Source organism: Ailuropoda melanoleuca, chromosome 3, assembly GCF_002007445.2.
Source record: "Ailuropoda melanoleuca isolate Jingjing chromosome 3, ASM200744v2, whole genome shotgun sequence".
NCBI lineage: Eukaryota > Metazoa > Chordata > Mammalia > Carnivora > Ursidae > Ailuropoda > Ailuropoda melanoleuca.
This window is the reverse complement of record NC_048220.1, coordinates 29,959,252-29,975,363: the sequence shown is the minus strand read 5'-3', so window position 1 is coordinate 29,975,363 and position 16,112 is coordinate 29,959,252. Positions and strand designations below refer to the sequence as shown.

General features: G+C 51.1%; 1 protein-coding gene across 2 annotated transcripts; it reads left to right on the top strand.

Moving 5' to 3' along the window:
* Window positions 1-2,182: 2,182 nt before the first annotated feature.
* On the top strand, window positions 2,183-14,852 carry SPRY4 (sprouty RTK signaling antagonist 4). 2 transcript variants are annotated; one of them, XM_011219692.3, is made up of 2 exons: window positions 2,183-2,383; window positions 11,702-14,852. In XM_011219692.3, the coding sequence occupies exon 2, from the start codon at window positions 11,749-11,751 to the stop codon at window positions 12,646-12,648; it is 900 nt and encodes a 299-aa protein (XP_011217994.1). In that variant the 5' UTR covers window positions 2,183-2,383; window positions 11,702-11,748; the 3' UTR covers window positions 12,649-14,852. The 2 variants fall into 2 exon arrangements, with proteins under 2 accessions (XP_011217994.1, XP_034512082.1); XM_034656191.1 differs by lacking the exon at window positions 2,183-2,383 and adding an exon at window positions 2,442-3,327.
* The last annotated feature ends 1,260 nt before the right edge of the window (window positions 14,853-16,112 follow it).

Below are 16,112 nucleotides of genomic sequence, written 5' to 3'. Positions count from 1 at the left end.
AATGGAACCCCATCTGTCTCTTGGCTAATTCCTCTAAATAAAGGAAACAGGACAGCAAACACACACTACCACCACCATCTTGCTTTCCTTTGATAGTTTAGAAAGGATGTATTTACTGCCATCTTTTTAATTGTTCAAGCAAGTCCCAGAGTGACTGGCTGCAAAATTACTACTCCAACTTCCCTTGTTTAAGGTGCTTCCATGACTTAACAAAAAAACCAGGCTTTATGTTTGTGATGCCGAGAAGCGGTGGTAGCAAAGTTAGGTTTAGAGAGTTATGTTGCAAAGATCTAGAAAATCAGCTCCCCATTTACTAGATCTTCCATTGAGCAGGTACAGGACTCTTGCTCTCAATTTCTTTCTACATCTGACAAATGGGAATAATGATACTGAATTCAAGACCAGCAAAGGTCAGTCCTAAACAACTGCTCTAGCAAGGAGTTTTTCTTTTGGCTTTTAGTAAGGTCGTAGCCCTGAAAGGCTGTGGACCTCTGCGGGGGGGGGGGGGGACTTCCNACTCTGCCCCCAGGAGCTAAATAAGTAAATCACACTGCAAAGATACCTCTGAGTTGTAAGAAGATATTTTAGACTGAGACTCTGTGACCTCAAGTTCTGGTGTGGGTTTGCAAAAATGTCCCTTCACGGCCCATCTCCAGAGCCCCAGACCCAGCTCCAGCCCAAGGCCAGACCTCTGACCTGGACTAGAAGCCTTTCATTGGCTCCTCTGACAACAGCCAAACACAGTCCTCCGATAGCGTAGGAAGAAAAAGACAGCCACAACCTCCCGGTCAAGCCAGAACACCAGCAAGACAAACTTACCGGGGATTCACGCCCTAGCCTAGCTCTTATTCCGGCATCAAAGCCAACCCCCCCTCCCCCGCCACCTCCCAGCCTACAGTCTCCTCCGTTCCTGGGCGGAGCTGGGCCTGCTGCTGTTGTGAGGGCTCCCTGCCTTCCCGGAGTCAGGCCTAATGGCGGGGGCTTTTCTTTTCAACAGCCTGGGCTGATGCGATACACCCCACCCCACACAGGATCATTAACTGCAACGAAAGGATCCCTGGCCATTTCCATTTCCTCCGGGGCTCAGGAACCCTGTTGTTATTTAATCCCATGGCCACTCCGGCAGCATCCTCTGCTCCGCCGGCTCCACCCATACACCTGGCAAATTCTGGGCTGCTCCCGCTTCCCTGTAGGGTAGCTGATGGGGGTGAATGGGGATAGGCTCCCACTGCAGCAGAGGGCCGTGGCCTTCTGTGGACAGAGGCTCCTCAGGCCCGCGTCGCGTGAGAGTTGGGAAACGCAAAGGGGTGGAGAGGGGAGCAGCTAGTCAGCGCAGCCTAGGGCGGGCAGGCGCGAAGGCACTGAGGACATTACACTGGGGTATGGAAGGGGGTGGGAGGTGGCGCTGCAAGGCCAGAGCCCGGCCTCTAGCTGAGTAGCCAGCGTCGGCCCGGGGGTAGAGGGTACTGGAAATGGAAGAGGCCTCGGCCCCGTCGCTCTCCACACCCAAGAAATGGTGGAGTGGGGGGGGGTGGGGTGGTCTGTACTCACTCAAGGAAGACTCAGTCTTAGGAATGGAACCAGATTCATTCAAGCAACCCCCACAATGCCCTTCCGTGCTAGGGACATTTGACATTTTCTTAATTTTTGGTAAGCGCAGCTTCAAGACCCCTCCCCCCGACGCCCCTAGGCTAGAGAAAGATAAGGCCCCACGCAGGGGTCTTCACGTCTCCCGCCTCGCCCCCCACGCCTGCGGCCGGTCGAGATCTCTAGATCTAGGTGAGTCCTCCCCACCCAGCACTTGGCCCAGGATTCAAAGGCCGCAGTGCCCCCCGCCCCCCAACGACACTGACGGTTCCTGCCCAGGCCCGCAGTGGCGTGAAGGTGGCCTTTACCTCCTCTCGCAGGCTGGGAGGGGGTACAGCCCGCGCAGCTGAGCCAGCTGCCGCAGTCTCCTCCGCCCTCCATTCATTAAAAAAAAAAAAAAAAAAAAAAAAAAAAAAACCCCCCCCCNAGCTAGAGTCAGCCCCAGCAATCAGGGGTTAAGTTCTTTTCCGGCCCCCCATTCATAAAAAAAGGAGCGCGGCGCATGCGCGCGCGGGGTCTCTTGTGCCCACCCATTCATAGAATCGCGAACGGGGCGCGTGCGCACTGGAGCGCCCTTCCCTCCCATTCATAAAAAAGCCATTTTCCCAGGCAGTGGTTGCAACACCGCCGCGGAGGCAGCGAGAGGAGCTGACAGCGCGGAGCTGGCGCTGCGGTGCGCAAGGAGTCCTATCGGTTTCTCCCGCCGACGTCTGCGTGAACAGCGGCGTCTGACTCGCCCGGGTTCGGGGATTTACACAGACGTGGAGCAATGCTTGTGGTTCTGCGGCTCCTCAAAGTAAGTCCCTGGCCGGTTTCGGGATCTGAAAGTACCCCCTCTGAGTCGCAACACGACTCCCCCTCCGGCTGGGGCAAATGGTGCGCTATTTCTAGGCGCGCCTCAGTGTTCTTTCCCTCTCCATGAGCCTCCTCGAGCCGCTGCGGTGTGCCGCAGCTCCCTGACGCCCTCGGCTGGGCCGGCACGGCGCCGGGGGTGTTCACAGCCTGGCACCGGAGTTTCCGACCCCGGGGCACTGCCAAGCCCGGCTTCCCCCCTCTGCGACTCAGGAAGCCCCGTGCGTGTCCCGGGAGTTTGCTTCTGGCCTGGTTTCTTTCCCCCTGCCACCACCCGCCTCGAGCGTTGGAATGGAAGGCTCTGGGCTCGGTCAGGAGCCACCTCTTGGGTCCGGCGGGCGCTCTTGCCCTGGGCGGCTTGCCCACCCCGGGCTCCGTGCCCACGGTGCCAGCTCTGCCCAGATCTCCCCAGCCCACTGCAGCGGCCTATGCTCGACGTAGGTTTTTCTGTATCCTTCGGAGACGTTACGGACTGGGTTTTGTACCTTTCTGCCGCCTCCTCGATGGTCAGCACGGAGATGACCCGGGACTGGGCATTTCTGCTCCCTCTCTTTGGCGAGGCGGTTCCCTGCCGTCTGACCTTTGCTCTGCTGCTGCATTTTATGCTGTGCAACTGCCTTGCAGTTGCCTTTCCCTTCCCGGGTCTCTGCAAGGCCAGAGGCCCCTCTGCCTCCTCGTGCCTCCCTTCTCTGGGCACCGAGCTGTGCCAGGCCCCGGGGCCGGGCCGCGCTGGGGCTGTGGTGGGGGCTGAAGGTGCGTTTACATAACACCGGGCGTGTGGGAGCTGGAGAAAGAGGTTGCATGCGTAGGAGAGATAAGGTTCCCGCTTTCCCTTCTTCTTGGTGGTACCAGGCTTGACATCACCGAGACGAGAGGAAGATAGAGACGGTACGTTCTGAAAATTCTGAATCTCCCAAGGCCACAGGGGCAAAAAAAGGGGGGGGCAAAGGCGGGTTTGGGCAGCCAGGGCAGCTGGAGCTTGGCTTCATCACTGGGGCCAGGGCTGTGCCCAGCTCCCCCTCCATGCAGACGATCAAAAAGCATTTAGACAGTAGCTGCTCTTGTGCAAGAAGACGATTTCTCAATTCTCTTTGGGGCTGGGGGTTGTGGGCAGAGAAGGCAAGAAAAGCGAAAATGGTTGCATGGCTTGACGGCTGAGCGATGGACGGAGAAGCAAACTAGGCTGGAGGGGCTGGATGGTGGTGATTAGAGGGGAGAGCTGCTGGCTGCCTCATTCTCCAGCTGCTGGATGGGCATCCATATTGCCAAGCCTGGGTGAGGGCAGCAGGCTGCGTTCTCGCACACTGAGGCTCTGGGAAGCTCCCCAGGCATGGTTAGCGCTGAAAGGAAAGATGTGGGTTCAGTGGGGTGCCCAGATCCAGTGGGAACCCCCACTTTCCTGCCTCCAGATCAGTGGCGTGATTCTCTCTCTCCAGTTTGGGGAGGGGCAGGAGCAAGTGCACGCCTGTCTGGTTAGCTGACCAAGGCTCTCCAATCTTTCTGATGAGCCCCTAGGGGATACAAAGATGGAAGGTGAAGGCCTAGAGCATTTAGGAAATACGGCCTTATCAATCTCTTAATAAGCTCAGTCCTACCCAATATTGCGCTGGTGATTTCACAATGTTTAGAGTTCTCTGGATCTTCGCATGAATGGAGCATAAACATCTGAATTGTTCAGTTTTTTTTCCTTTAGTCTGTGAGTGTGGGTTGGACAAGGAGAGGGAAGGCTGCAGTTGACCCCTTTAACACTGTGTTTCAGCAGAAGGGTGGGGAAGACGTAGACTTGTCCAGTGTGAAATCTAGTTTCCTCTCTTTGCCAGCCCTTGGGAGCTACCTCACTTGCCAGCAGGCTTCAGGCAAATACATCAATGTGAGCAGTGCACACAATGACCAACTGAGATGCTGAGATTAGCCAGTACCTACTAGGAGGCATTTTGATGGCATATTTCTGCAATCTCCATGATGGACAAATGTTGGTCAGTTAGGGTGAGGAAGATTTTCATAAGACATCTCTTATTTTCCTTTTTTAAGATTCTGAACCCAGGAGTCATTCCCCTTTTTGTGGAGTGGAAGTCCTCCTCATTCCCACCACCTTTTCCAGATTACCATCATTTTTAAATGACAACATTTCCTTAAAGCTCTGGTTAGGCTTTGGGAGGAGACAGAACACATAAACTAGAATGATTCCTGGCTAAGCAGGACAGAAACTGGGGGCTGGTGAGCACTTGGAGCTTACAGATGCCATTTTTGTTTAAATCCTTCCAGAATAGGTAGAGAGATGAGGCTCTTTGGTATTCCACCCTCTGTCCAGCATATTCTTTACCCACTCCTCCATGTCCATCCCCATCCCCCACTCCCGCTTCGGTAAACCTGACACAGTCTCTACCCAGAAGTTTGGCTGACTTGAATAACAAATGAAGGCAGCCTTTCAAAGCAAAATTTGAAAGTGAGTGATTTAAAAATAAAGGGAGGAAAAAACACCCATTAACACCTTCAGAAGTGGCCCTGGGGGGGGGTACTGCTTTGCAGTGTGATACTTTGGGATAACACACGGGGACTTCTCCAATTCCTGATGGTAGCCCCTTGGTGTGACATCTTCTAGCCCCAAGTATGGGGCTCCCACAGCATTTTTCTTTCCTCAGGCCATCCTCTTGGGTAGGACCCAGATGTTTGTACCAAGGAGGTTTGGAAAGGAGCTGCCTTTCTTTAGTCAGAGTTCAGTGTTCTTAGAGAGTTAAGGCATTTAATCTGGTTCTGAATCGAGTGCCTGTCACCGTTGCCACTGAGTTGGAAGTTCCCTTGTGAGGAAAATTTAACAGGAGTCTTGCATAAACCTGGATTTAGGGACACAGTTGAAAAATTTGGATTGGGGTGTAGATACGAAGGTGTTCGTAAGGAAAGGGGGATGGCAAGAGTGAAGTTTCCATTTCATAGCAAACCTGCATCTCCCTGGTGGAAGTGAAAACAGTGACCCGTTGGAATATGTTTTTGGTCTTTCAAAAGAGCCAGAGGAAGAAGGTGATGAAGAGCAACATACAGAAAACACTTATTACTCCTTTCAGACCAAGCCAGGTCAGAGCAGATGAGTAGCTAGGAAACCTGCTAGCTAGGCTTGGGCCTTAGTGTCTCCATCTGCAGAGTTGGGGAGGGGCAGAGGGAAGGAACTTCCCAAGGGGGCTCAGCTGTGCTGTGCTGGGCACCTCATATGAGGACCTGGTTGTAAGGGAGCTACTTCCTACACAGGAGGTGTGGGGTGTTGCGTGAGATTAGAGGCGGGGTATTCTTGGCTCTCAGGGGTCTGGGGCCACCCTGCAGATCCGGACAGCTGACAAGGCTGGGGATGTATCCGGGACATGTGGCTGGGTTAAGAGGCTCCACCATTCAGCTGTAATCATGATTGTTCTTTCCAAGGACAGTCAGTGGAGGAAGCAAGGGCACAGGGCGGGGGGTGGGGGGAGCACAGATGTGCTGGATCTAGTGGAGAAGGGAAGAGGCCCTTCTGGGGCAGGTGGCCATTTGCCGAAGAGTAGTTTCCCTTAGTTTCCCTTGTCCGGTAGTCTTTATTTTTCTGGTTGGGAGAAGGGGGGAGTCATCTCCTGCCCCATCCCAGGAGTAAACTAAAATCTATTATTAGGAATCTATTATTAGAGTCTCTTCTTAGAAATCTCTGGTGGAGGGTGGGTGGTGAGATAAATTATCTTGGTGTCAGTGAGAGGGGCCCCTCCCTTGGGGTCTAGGTTTCTGTTCCCCTCCAAACTTTGATGTGGGCTAGGAGTTCCCAAACTGCTGGTGACTAATGGGCTTCTTCTAGCCCCATTCTTTTCTCACTCTTGACTTCTAGTATCTCTTTAAGGGGAGCTGAGCAGATAACCATGAAACCAACATTTAAAGCCAGTTAGAATAGCCCAGAGCCAAGTACAACAAGACCCCTCCCACAAATCCCTGTGCTGGAGCTATGGCGCTCAGCTGACTGGTTCTGCAGCTGACTGGTTGTGTATGAGGAAGAGGAGAGGGTTGGGAACTGCTAGCTGGTAATGGGACAAAGGGATGAAAAGTAGCTGTTTTGTGATCTCTGAAGGCTTATGACCAGAGGTGAGCTCATTAGTGCTGGTGCTGGAGAGGGGTGGGGGAGCAGCAAGGATTCACAGAGATACCCAGCTGCGTCAGTGCTTTGTTCTCCCACAGGGGCTGTTCTCTGTAGAGATAGTCTTCCTCAGTGGGGTGTATGGAAGGAAGGCAGGTCCCTGGCTTTCCTCACAACCACCACCACCTCCCCCAAACACCTTTTAAAGTTTTTTTGAAGCAATAAGGCATTATTTGGTTGGAGTTTAATTAACTAAACTGGGATGTTGTCACGAAGAACCAAGTGGTAGTTGGGGGGGGATCCCTGGCAGCCTAGACACCTTTTCTTCTTAACTGATAAAGGGTTAAAAAACCTTTGCTGGGAGGACCTGCCGAGACTGAATGGAGCAGTGCAGAAATGGCCCATTCATTCAGAGCCTCTTGCCAGTCTGTCATGTGCTGACCTATAGTTTTGAAAGCACAACTGTCAGGTTTTCGAAGTACTTCCCAACTCCTCTTCCCAGGGTAAGTCAAGGGAAAGGGATGGGTGGCTGGCGTGGATCTTTAACACACTCCTTGATTCTTTTCAGCCAGGCTGCCTTGTGAGGTGCATGTCCTGATGCTCAGCCCCTCCCACAGGTACACACGCCATAGACCGCCAAGTGGCAAAGATAGAACTGTGTGCTCTGGGCTTTTCAGTATCCTGATTCAGTGTTTTAGGACTGGTTTCTGGCTTCCTCTTACTCAGGCCCCTCCCTCCTCCACAGACCTGGAACAGAAAGTCCCATCTGAGAATGTGCCCTAGGGACCCTTAAGTTCAGCTTTGTAGGAGAGAGGAGAGGGAGGGAATTCCCTCACATGCCAGGGCTTCCTTTTAGAGACTGCTTTGTGGTGAGATCCTACAAGTGAGACTTTAAAAAAACTAAAAATGAACACATTTAGTAAAGCAGCAGTGTATGAGGTGACAGAAGGGATGGTATAGAAAACTGAATTGGAAGCAAAGGTAACTTGAGCTCTGGGCCTTCCTATAATGACAGATTTCAACCTCCTCCCCCCTCCACTCTGCACAGTGAGAATTCCCGGGGGGGGGGCAATCTGATGTAACCCCTGTCTGGCTTCATTTCCCTGCTGGTTTGGTTAAGAGCCCTGCGAATGGCCTGATAAGGCTCCCTGAGGGCTGGTGGCAGACTGGGGAGACTATAGTAGAGTTCATGGCTGTGAAAGTGATCGGTGCTTTCCTGCCTTTACGTGAATACCCAGATGTTACTGTAAGTCAGGGCTGTGGGGCTGAGGTTGCAGGCTCTGGAGCCTTTGCTGCCTGGGTTCGAATCATGCCCTAATCACTTGCCAGCCTTAATGACGCTTTTTTCTTCATTTCTTCCTTGCAAAATGGGTGTTGTTCTCCAAGATGATGGTATGAGGATTAAATGAGAAAATCACTGAGGGCTTAGCACAGACAGCCTGACACGAAGATATGTTTCATAAATATTAGCTGCTTCCACAGTTATTATTATTTATTATGAGAAGTTGGGAGTGGAGGTAAAAGTTTCCTTTCCTCATGCTAATCCATAATTATGCCACCTAAAACTCAATAGAGGTGCTTCTCTAAGTGGAGTGCTGGCTTTGTTTCTCTGTCCACAGTCTTCCAAATTGGCCATCAGTCTTCCAAAGAGCCTAAATGAGGCAAAGCCTCTCCTCTCTCCTATTTATATTATAAATCTCTTCCTTCCTTACAGGGGAAGCAGAGAGTACATATTAAACTGCACTTAAGTTCGTCAGCATTGCTTAGCAGGTTGGAGGCTGGGTGTGTCCCAGTGAGTAGAGATTGATCTTCTAAACCAACTGCGGGTTGGGTTTTTGTTTTTTTGGTTTTGTTTTGTTTTGTTTTGTTTTGTTTGCTTTTTTGAGACTTCATTTAGCTCTGCTGAGGGGTTATCAAACAGGCTTCTGGGGAAGTAGTTTTTCTTTGTCAGCCAGACGAATTCAGCCCTCCCGTGGAAGTCCCTGCTAATGGGGAGGAAAGGCAATGAGGCTTGAGGAGGGTTTTGAGCACTGCAACCCTGAGCCAGCCACTGGTTTTTGCTGAGCTAGTGGCTGGAAAGAATCCGACATCAGGGTTATGATAGGGAAGATGCATTTTGGAATATGCCTGCTGGAGCCATCTTGGATGGAGCATGTCCCAAGAGAGCTGAGTCATCATGGACCAAGCTCCCACCCCCATGTCTGGCCCCAGCTGCAGGCCCAGATGTTTGACAGCCACCTCTGGAGGGTGATGGGAGCCTGCTAAGGCCCAAACATCCCATTGCCTGCAGGCGCTGCGCCCACCCTGGCATCCTGGTGGGACTTTTCCATTAATGTGCCTTCTGATTCCAGGGCCTATTAAAATCCTTGAGCATTGCCCATGCCTTTTGTTTTAGCCACAAAAAAATGTGGCTGTTTTTAAGAATCCCAGGAATAGAACTGGGGGAAGAAGAGTAGATAATTTTCTTCTTTCCCCTTTTTCCAACAGCATGACAAGTCCCAGTCCTAGTCCTAAGAGACAAAAGCCCCAACTACAGGGGGGCAATACAGCCTTCAAACTGCCACTGACAGTTTTGTTGGCAAGACCCTGAGCATTCATGACCCAAGCTTCTGGAATAAGGGAATCATGTTGTCTTTGTCCAGGGTGGGGGTTCAGGCTAAAGGACTTCTTGGCTGGTGCCAGAGTCTTATCCTGTGCCTCAGTCAGCATTTTCCATTCTTGTGCCCAGTCGCACCTTTTCCTCCAGGCAGAGTCCCCATGGTGGGGACCTGCGGTTCCTAACCTTTGTCTGTTGACCTAAACCCATTTCTAGAAGCAAGGCTTTGGAGGCCCTGCAAAGAATTACTGGGCTAAGGTAGCATTCCCCTGAAGTTCTGCCCCATAGTTGGCTGGATCCTTGGAAAAATGCCTCTCCATAGATGCATATTTGACATTACCCCCACCCAGCCCTGACCGCAGGGTCCCTATAAGAGGCTACCTTGGTAAATGACCATTCTTGGTGGCAGAAGTGCCAGACACTTAAGGCTCACTCTGCTGCAGGGAAGTCTCCCATTTGAAGAAGATACTCCCCTTTCCTCTGGAGGGAATGTGGGGATAGGAGGCAGGTGTTGCCATTAGGCAGACTTTCTCCCACATGAGGAAAACTGCACAGAAGTCCCAGCATCTTTTAAGTACGTAGAGCCATGGGAGCAAAGCCAAAAATACATACCCTATGCAAATGGGAAATATCAGTTGACTGAGCACTGAGCCTTATGGAAAAGACTTGATGCTTTTTTGCATTTGCAGTATAGATGAAATACAGATGAGAACCCTGTGGATAAAGTTCCCTTTTATCCCCTTCATGAACTTTGCATCTAGAGCTAGCTCTTTTTTTTTAGACAGGTCAGAAAGCATCTGTAGAAGTCCTTCCCCACCAATTTCACCATTTCTGATCAAATATTGTTTCCAAGTAGGGGAGTATAAAGTTGAGTTGCCTGAATGCCTTTTCTGCCTGCCTCTTCATTCCTCAATGTAGACATTGATAAGTATGGATGAGTCACCTGGGGCAAGGTGTCATTCCCCTATGATTGGAGTACTGGGATAGGCCAACTGTGTACCCAGTCTGGAGGGGCAGGGGATTAACTGAAAATGGAAACCTATCCACCCCCCCTTCTTAGTACCTCTGAGGACAGATGAACCTGACGGCAAAGGTGCAGGGGCCGCTCTCCTAATGAGAACATCATTAGCATCATGAAAAGCATTAACCAAACTCTACCCCATAACAGATGAATTCAGTGGTCTGTTCCTTTTTTAAAGACCATTATCTTTGCCTTCTATCCGCACCTTGTTCTGTCTCACACCCCCACCCCCTAGTGGACTCTTCCCAGAGTCTAATCTTTCTCTTGGGTTCCAAATTGTGTCCCCTTGGGCAGAGGTCGTGGCCTTCTGCTGCTATTTCTTTAAATTGATCTCCAGCCGAATTCCGAATGTAAAGGTCAGCAGGCGAGGAAATGGCACTTCTAATAGAAAACAATGTGCACTTTCTAAATTTGAACCAAGTCGTTTCCGCTCTTTGATTTAAGTGACTTCCTGGGGTTCCGTGTCAGGCACTGCAGTTGAATCTCTGGCGGGATTCCAACTTAAAATTGCACTCTCTCGGTGAAATTAGAAACTGATCCAGAGTTGGCTTAGCTATTCTAGTAAATAGCATTTAGGCTGAATGTTCAGCTCAGCACTTGGAAATGGGTGATGTGAGTGCCCCTCGAGAGGATTTCCCATCCAAGTTGTCAAAAGTGCACCTAGCCAGGGGTTATTAGACAGTGGAGGTTGCTGCTCTTAGAAGTGGTGGTAATAAGTTAATATCCTGGATGTACAGGCATCACATACAGCCCTTCTTTCTCTTTTGACTTTGTGAAGTAAAGGCTTTTGTTTGTCCAGCTGATACACACTCCATGGGAGCTTACAGGGGCTATCTGTCATGGTCACTACATCCTCAGCACAATGCCCAGCGCACAGTCCTTTGCGTGTTCAGGAAATCTAAACTGATGCTCTCTGGAATAGTGATAGATTACTGGCAAGGCAAGATGCTAGATACTGGATAGTATTTTCTCATTTAATCCTTACAAGAACCCATTTTAGAGATGACAAAACTAAGGCATAAAGGTTTACAGAACCTTATTTATAGTAACATAACACTGCTGGGCAGGGATGAGAAATCAAACTTGGATCTGATTTCAGAGCCTGTGTTTATAACCACTGAGCTATCTTATCTTAAAAATAGAGCATATTTCACAGCTGTTGTAAGAATGGGTTTGGTCGGGCTAGGTTTGAACCCTGCTGAGTTCTGTTGATAGTTTCGTGTGCCTTTGGATCAAGTTTCTTTGAACATCCATTTTCTGTAACTACAGAAGGGATAATAATAGTAGTTACATTTTAGAGTGAAGAGTCAATGACATAATACATATGGTGCTTAGCAGAATGTGTGGCTCATTAAGTGCTGAGTAAGTGTTATTTCTACCACTCCCTATTAATTGTTACTAATCATCTAAGCCTCCATGCTTGAGAGTCCACTGAGAGAATCCAGTTCCCATTTCATTTGTATTCCCAAGGACCTGATGGCGGGGTGGGGGCGTTAACAGGCCAAGTAACTGATGCCTGGAATCCACTCTCTCTTCCTTTTCCCCACCTCCCCCCACCCAGGGCCCCTAGAAGCCTGTTCCTCTGCACAGTCCAGGACCTCCAGCCCCATGGAGCCCCCGATCCCACAGAGCGTCCCCTTGACTCCCAGCTCAGTCATGGTCCAGCCCCTACTTGACAGCCGTATGCCCCACAGCCGCCTCCAACACCCGCTCACCATCCTCCCCATCGACCAGATGAAGACCAGCCATGTGGAGAACGACTACATAGACAACCCTGGCCTGGTGCCCCCTACTGGCCCTAAGCGGACCCGGGGTGGGGCCCCAGAATTGGCCCCGACGCCTGCCCGCTGTGACCAGGATGTCACCCACCACTGGATCTCCTTCAGCGGGCGCCCCAGCTCTGTGAGCAGCAGCAGCAGCACATCCTCTGACCAGCGGCTCTTAGACCACATGGCACCACCGCCCGTGGCTGATCAGGCCTCCCCGAGGGCTGTGCGCATCCAGCCCAAGGTGGTCCACTGCAAGCCACTGGACCTCAAGGGCCCGGCGCTCCCACCTGAGCTGGACAAGCACTTCTTGCTATGCGAGGCCTGTGGGAAGTGTAAGTGCAAGGAGTGTGCATCCCCCCGGACACTGCCCTCCTGCTGGGTCTGCAACCAGGAATGCCTGTGCTCAGCCCAGACCCTGGTCAATTACAGCACCTGCATGTGCCTGGTGCAAGGCATCTTCTACCACTGCACCAACGAGGATGATGAGGGCTCCTGCGCTGACCACCCCTGCTCCTGCTCCCGCTCAAACTGCTGTGCCCGCTGGTCCTTCATGGGTGCCCTCTCCCTGGTGCTGCCGTGCCTGCTCTGCTACCTGCCTGCCACTGGCTGCGTGAAGCTGGCCCAGTGTGGCTATGATCGCCTGCGCCGCCCTGGTTGCCGCTGCAAGCACACGAACAGCGTCATCTGCAAGGCAGCTGCCGGGGACCCCAAGGCCAACAGACCCGACAAGCCCTTCTGACACTTTGGGTCGAAGCCCCGTGCTCCCCCTGAAAACCTGGTTCTCTTCTATTCTAACACCTGAGAAGACCACAGCGAGGCCAGAGGTTTTAGTGTTCTGAGGCTGACCTTGCTGGTCTGCCCACTCCCCACCCTCAGCTTCTGAAGATACGGAGACCACTGCCCACCCTCTTCCCCAAAAGGATGAAGAAGGACTTTGGTTTGGGTTATTGGGGGGTTTTTTTGTTTGTTTTTTTCAGGGTCCTGGAACACACAGACAGTGGCAGGGGTGTGGTGTGGCTGGGGGTGGGGGGGGGTTCTTTTTCAGAAGACAGAACACAGATGTGGACACATATCCGGAAGTTGCAGCTGCTTGAATGCCTTCCCAGTCCCTCCTTCCCCCTCTCTCCCCACTCTTCCATTCTCTTTGGCTGCCGGGGAGGAATCATTAACTGAGTGACCAGGGAACCTTTGAAGAAGACCCTTGGAACCCTGACGTCCATACTTCTCTCCCCCCTACCCCAGGTTGCCCCATCACCTGGGGGAAGGCGAAGACCCTGGCAGTCCCTATTGTATATACTTGGGACCCCCTAAGAGCAGAGGCTTATTCCCCACTCTGCTGTCTGGAGCCACAGATGGATTTAGGAGCCACTATACAGTGCATTTCTCCCTTCCAGCTTCATCACTAACTCTCGGGGGTGTTCTACTCACAACACCGTCCTTCGGTTCTTACCGAGTCACAGACTCACCTGCCACTATGTGTCGCGAGTTCTCTCTACCCACATCCTTTCCAGAAATCTTACGGGTAGAGAAGGCCGGGGCGGCACACGCGAGACCAAATATCATTTTGCCAATGAGTCTGAGGCTGTGGTCTCTGGATCCAGTCATTATGTTTTTATAGAATAATTAAACCAGATGCTATAACGGTGTTTTAAAAAAAATAATAATGAAACACTTGCTTCCTTTTGGGCCACCCCCAGGAAGGGCTGATTTCAAAATCTGGGGGGCGAGCAACCTTAAGGGACACAATCCCCCTTCCCACCAAGAAGAGGATTTTAACAGCAAAGAAGAGAGGCAACACCTCCCATTGGCAGTGTGACAGTAGAGCCAAGCTGGGTGTGGGTTCCTTCTCTTCCGATTCTGCTGCTTGCTGTCATAGCCTTTTGTGTACAGTGATGTGTCTGTATCTTTAATGTAAATAGATGATGAAAAAAGAGTCTATTTTAGTGTTAGGAAGCCCTGGCGGGGGAGTAAGAGCAAGGGGGGTGGGGCTTCTTGGGATTGAGCCCTGCTTCTGTGCGAGGCAGCACCACCCCCTCCCAACAGCCCCCAAAGACGTAGCAACTCTTTCTCTCAAGGTGCTAAAGGACTCCCAAGTGCAGCACGTCCAGTGGGTAGGTACTTGTTGCATGCAAAAGCTATATTGTGTCTGGTCCTTCCTCCCCAGCTGTTGTGCAGGGGTTTTTGCTTTGTGTGATATTCTGTGTGTTGTCCCACCCCCATGAGAGGAAGTGGCCTGGGTCAGAAAAGCTACCCCAGGTGAAACTGGAAGTGCACTAGGCAGACCTTGTGTAGCATTTCCAGTTTGTTCTGTAGAAACAGAATCGCCTCCAGGAAGGAGGCAAGGAGGCAGGTAGCTGTGATTGGCATGCACCCAATGCTTCTCAAGGACTTTTTTTTTTCCTTCTTGAAGAGTAGTAGTAACATCTTATGATTTAGAATAAGTTAATCGTAACTGTAGGTATTTATTGATTGGAGGAAAGGAGGGGAGGGTCTTATTATTTTAGGCTTTATTTATATAACATTTGCTAGCTTGTAAAAAGTATGAAATACTGCATCTGCGTTTTCTGAGGCTGATTCATGTAGCTACCCTTGCCATAGTCGTGACGGATGTATGGATGTTCTTGCACAAATAGGAGGGAATGGTAGGAAAAACCCATTCAGCCAACCACTTACATTAATTGAATGTATCAGATGTGTACTGAAGGGACTGGAGAGGTTTTCCTCAGAATAGGTGTGCAGAGGTTACCCCCTAAATGGAAGGGCACGCATACACTCTTGGCAAGGCCTCAGAAATTTTCCCAGGGCCCCTCTCAAATGTCTCCATGGGAAACTTGACCCAGTGGCAAGTTGCACTTTGGTGATCTTGGTGTTCTACACACCCATTCTGTGGAGAATTGATTTACATAAGCTGTGTATACACACACACACACACACACACCACACCTACCCCACCAACCCTCTATCTACATAGACCCTGTTTCTGACAAACAGCCTCCTGACCCCTGATGAACCCTGACTTTTTGTGTACATAGTTGTAAACACGATTTTTCTGGTTTGGGTTTTCTTTTTTTTTCTTCCCTGTTTTTGCCTTGTTCTTTTGGTTTGCATTTAACCTGCTAGATGGATGTGTGCCGAGCTGCCGGTGTCCCCTGTGCTCAGTGCTAAAGGGAAGCAGTGAAGCAGCTTTGGTTCTCCCAGCTCTGTTGTAGGGCAAGCCCTCAGCATGTTTTTCTCAGCTTCTTGGCAAAAAAACAACAAAATTGGCTTGCCCGTGGGCCCTGGGGGCCAGTCAAGGGCCACTGAGGGACTGAACTCTCAGAAACAAGACACATTTCTCTGGGTGCTTCTGGCTGTTTGTGTTTCCGTCAGCAGTCGCTTGCTTGGCTGGATTATTCCTCATCTTAACCTTTTTTGAAAAGGTTTGGTTTGAAAAGCTGGTTCCCACTTCTGTTCAACCTGGGGTAGGTGATGGTTCTGCCTGGAACTGGGGGTAGGGTCCAGAAGCCTGGGTTCAGGACACATGTCCTAGTAGGCCGTGGCTGCTCCCACCCTGAGGGTGGGTTTCTGAAGGCCCAACACTCCAAGCAGCATCCTGAGAACCGGCTCTGGGATAACCAAGACCTTCCCGATGGATGTTGGGGTGCAACAAAGGCTTCTCACAGTCCCCGGCTGGAAGGAGGTGAAGACCAATCTCCGCTGCTGGTATGGGCCCCTTCACAGCCAACAGAAGTGGAAGACCTTCATGTGACATGTCTAGTTCTTCCAGAGCTGTGGAGTCTGCGTGGGTTCCCAGTGTACATTGAGTGGGGCCCAGTTAGATAATGACTGGCCCAAGTTTGCACAACATGGAAGGCATTGGTCGGAAGCAAACACCCACTCTCTGTCACCTTGAAGCTTCATAGTCTCCCCCGCTACCCCAGGAGATGGCTGATGGAATCCGGGCAGCATGACTTTGCACTGTACAATTCATGAGGGCATCTCCCAGGCTTCACTGGCCTTCTGGTTCATGCCTTCGGTAAGCTTTTCCATGCCCTCTGCTTACTGTGACAGTTGATGACAAATCTTGTGCTGCCATTTTTGCTGTGGGTAACTCCGTGTGGTGTCCTATCTTGCTTTCTCTCTCACTGCCCCACAGTTTGGTTTCGTGTTACAAACAGAAAAGCTGTCGAGGTTCCCACCCCACCACATTCCTACTTCATGTTC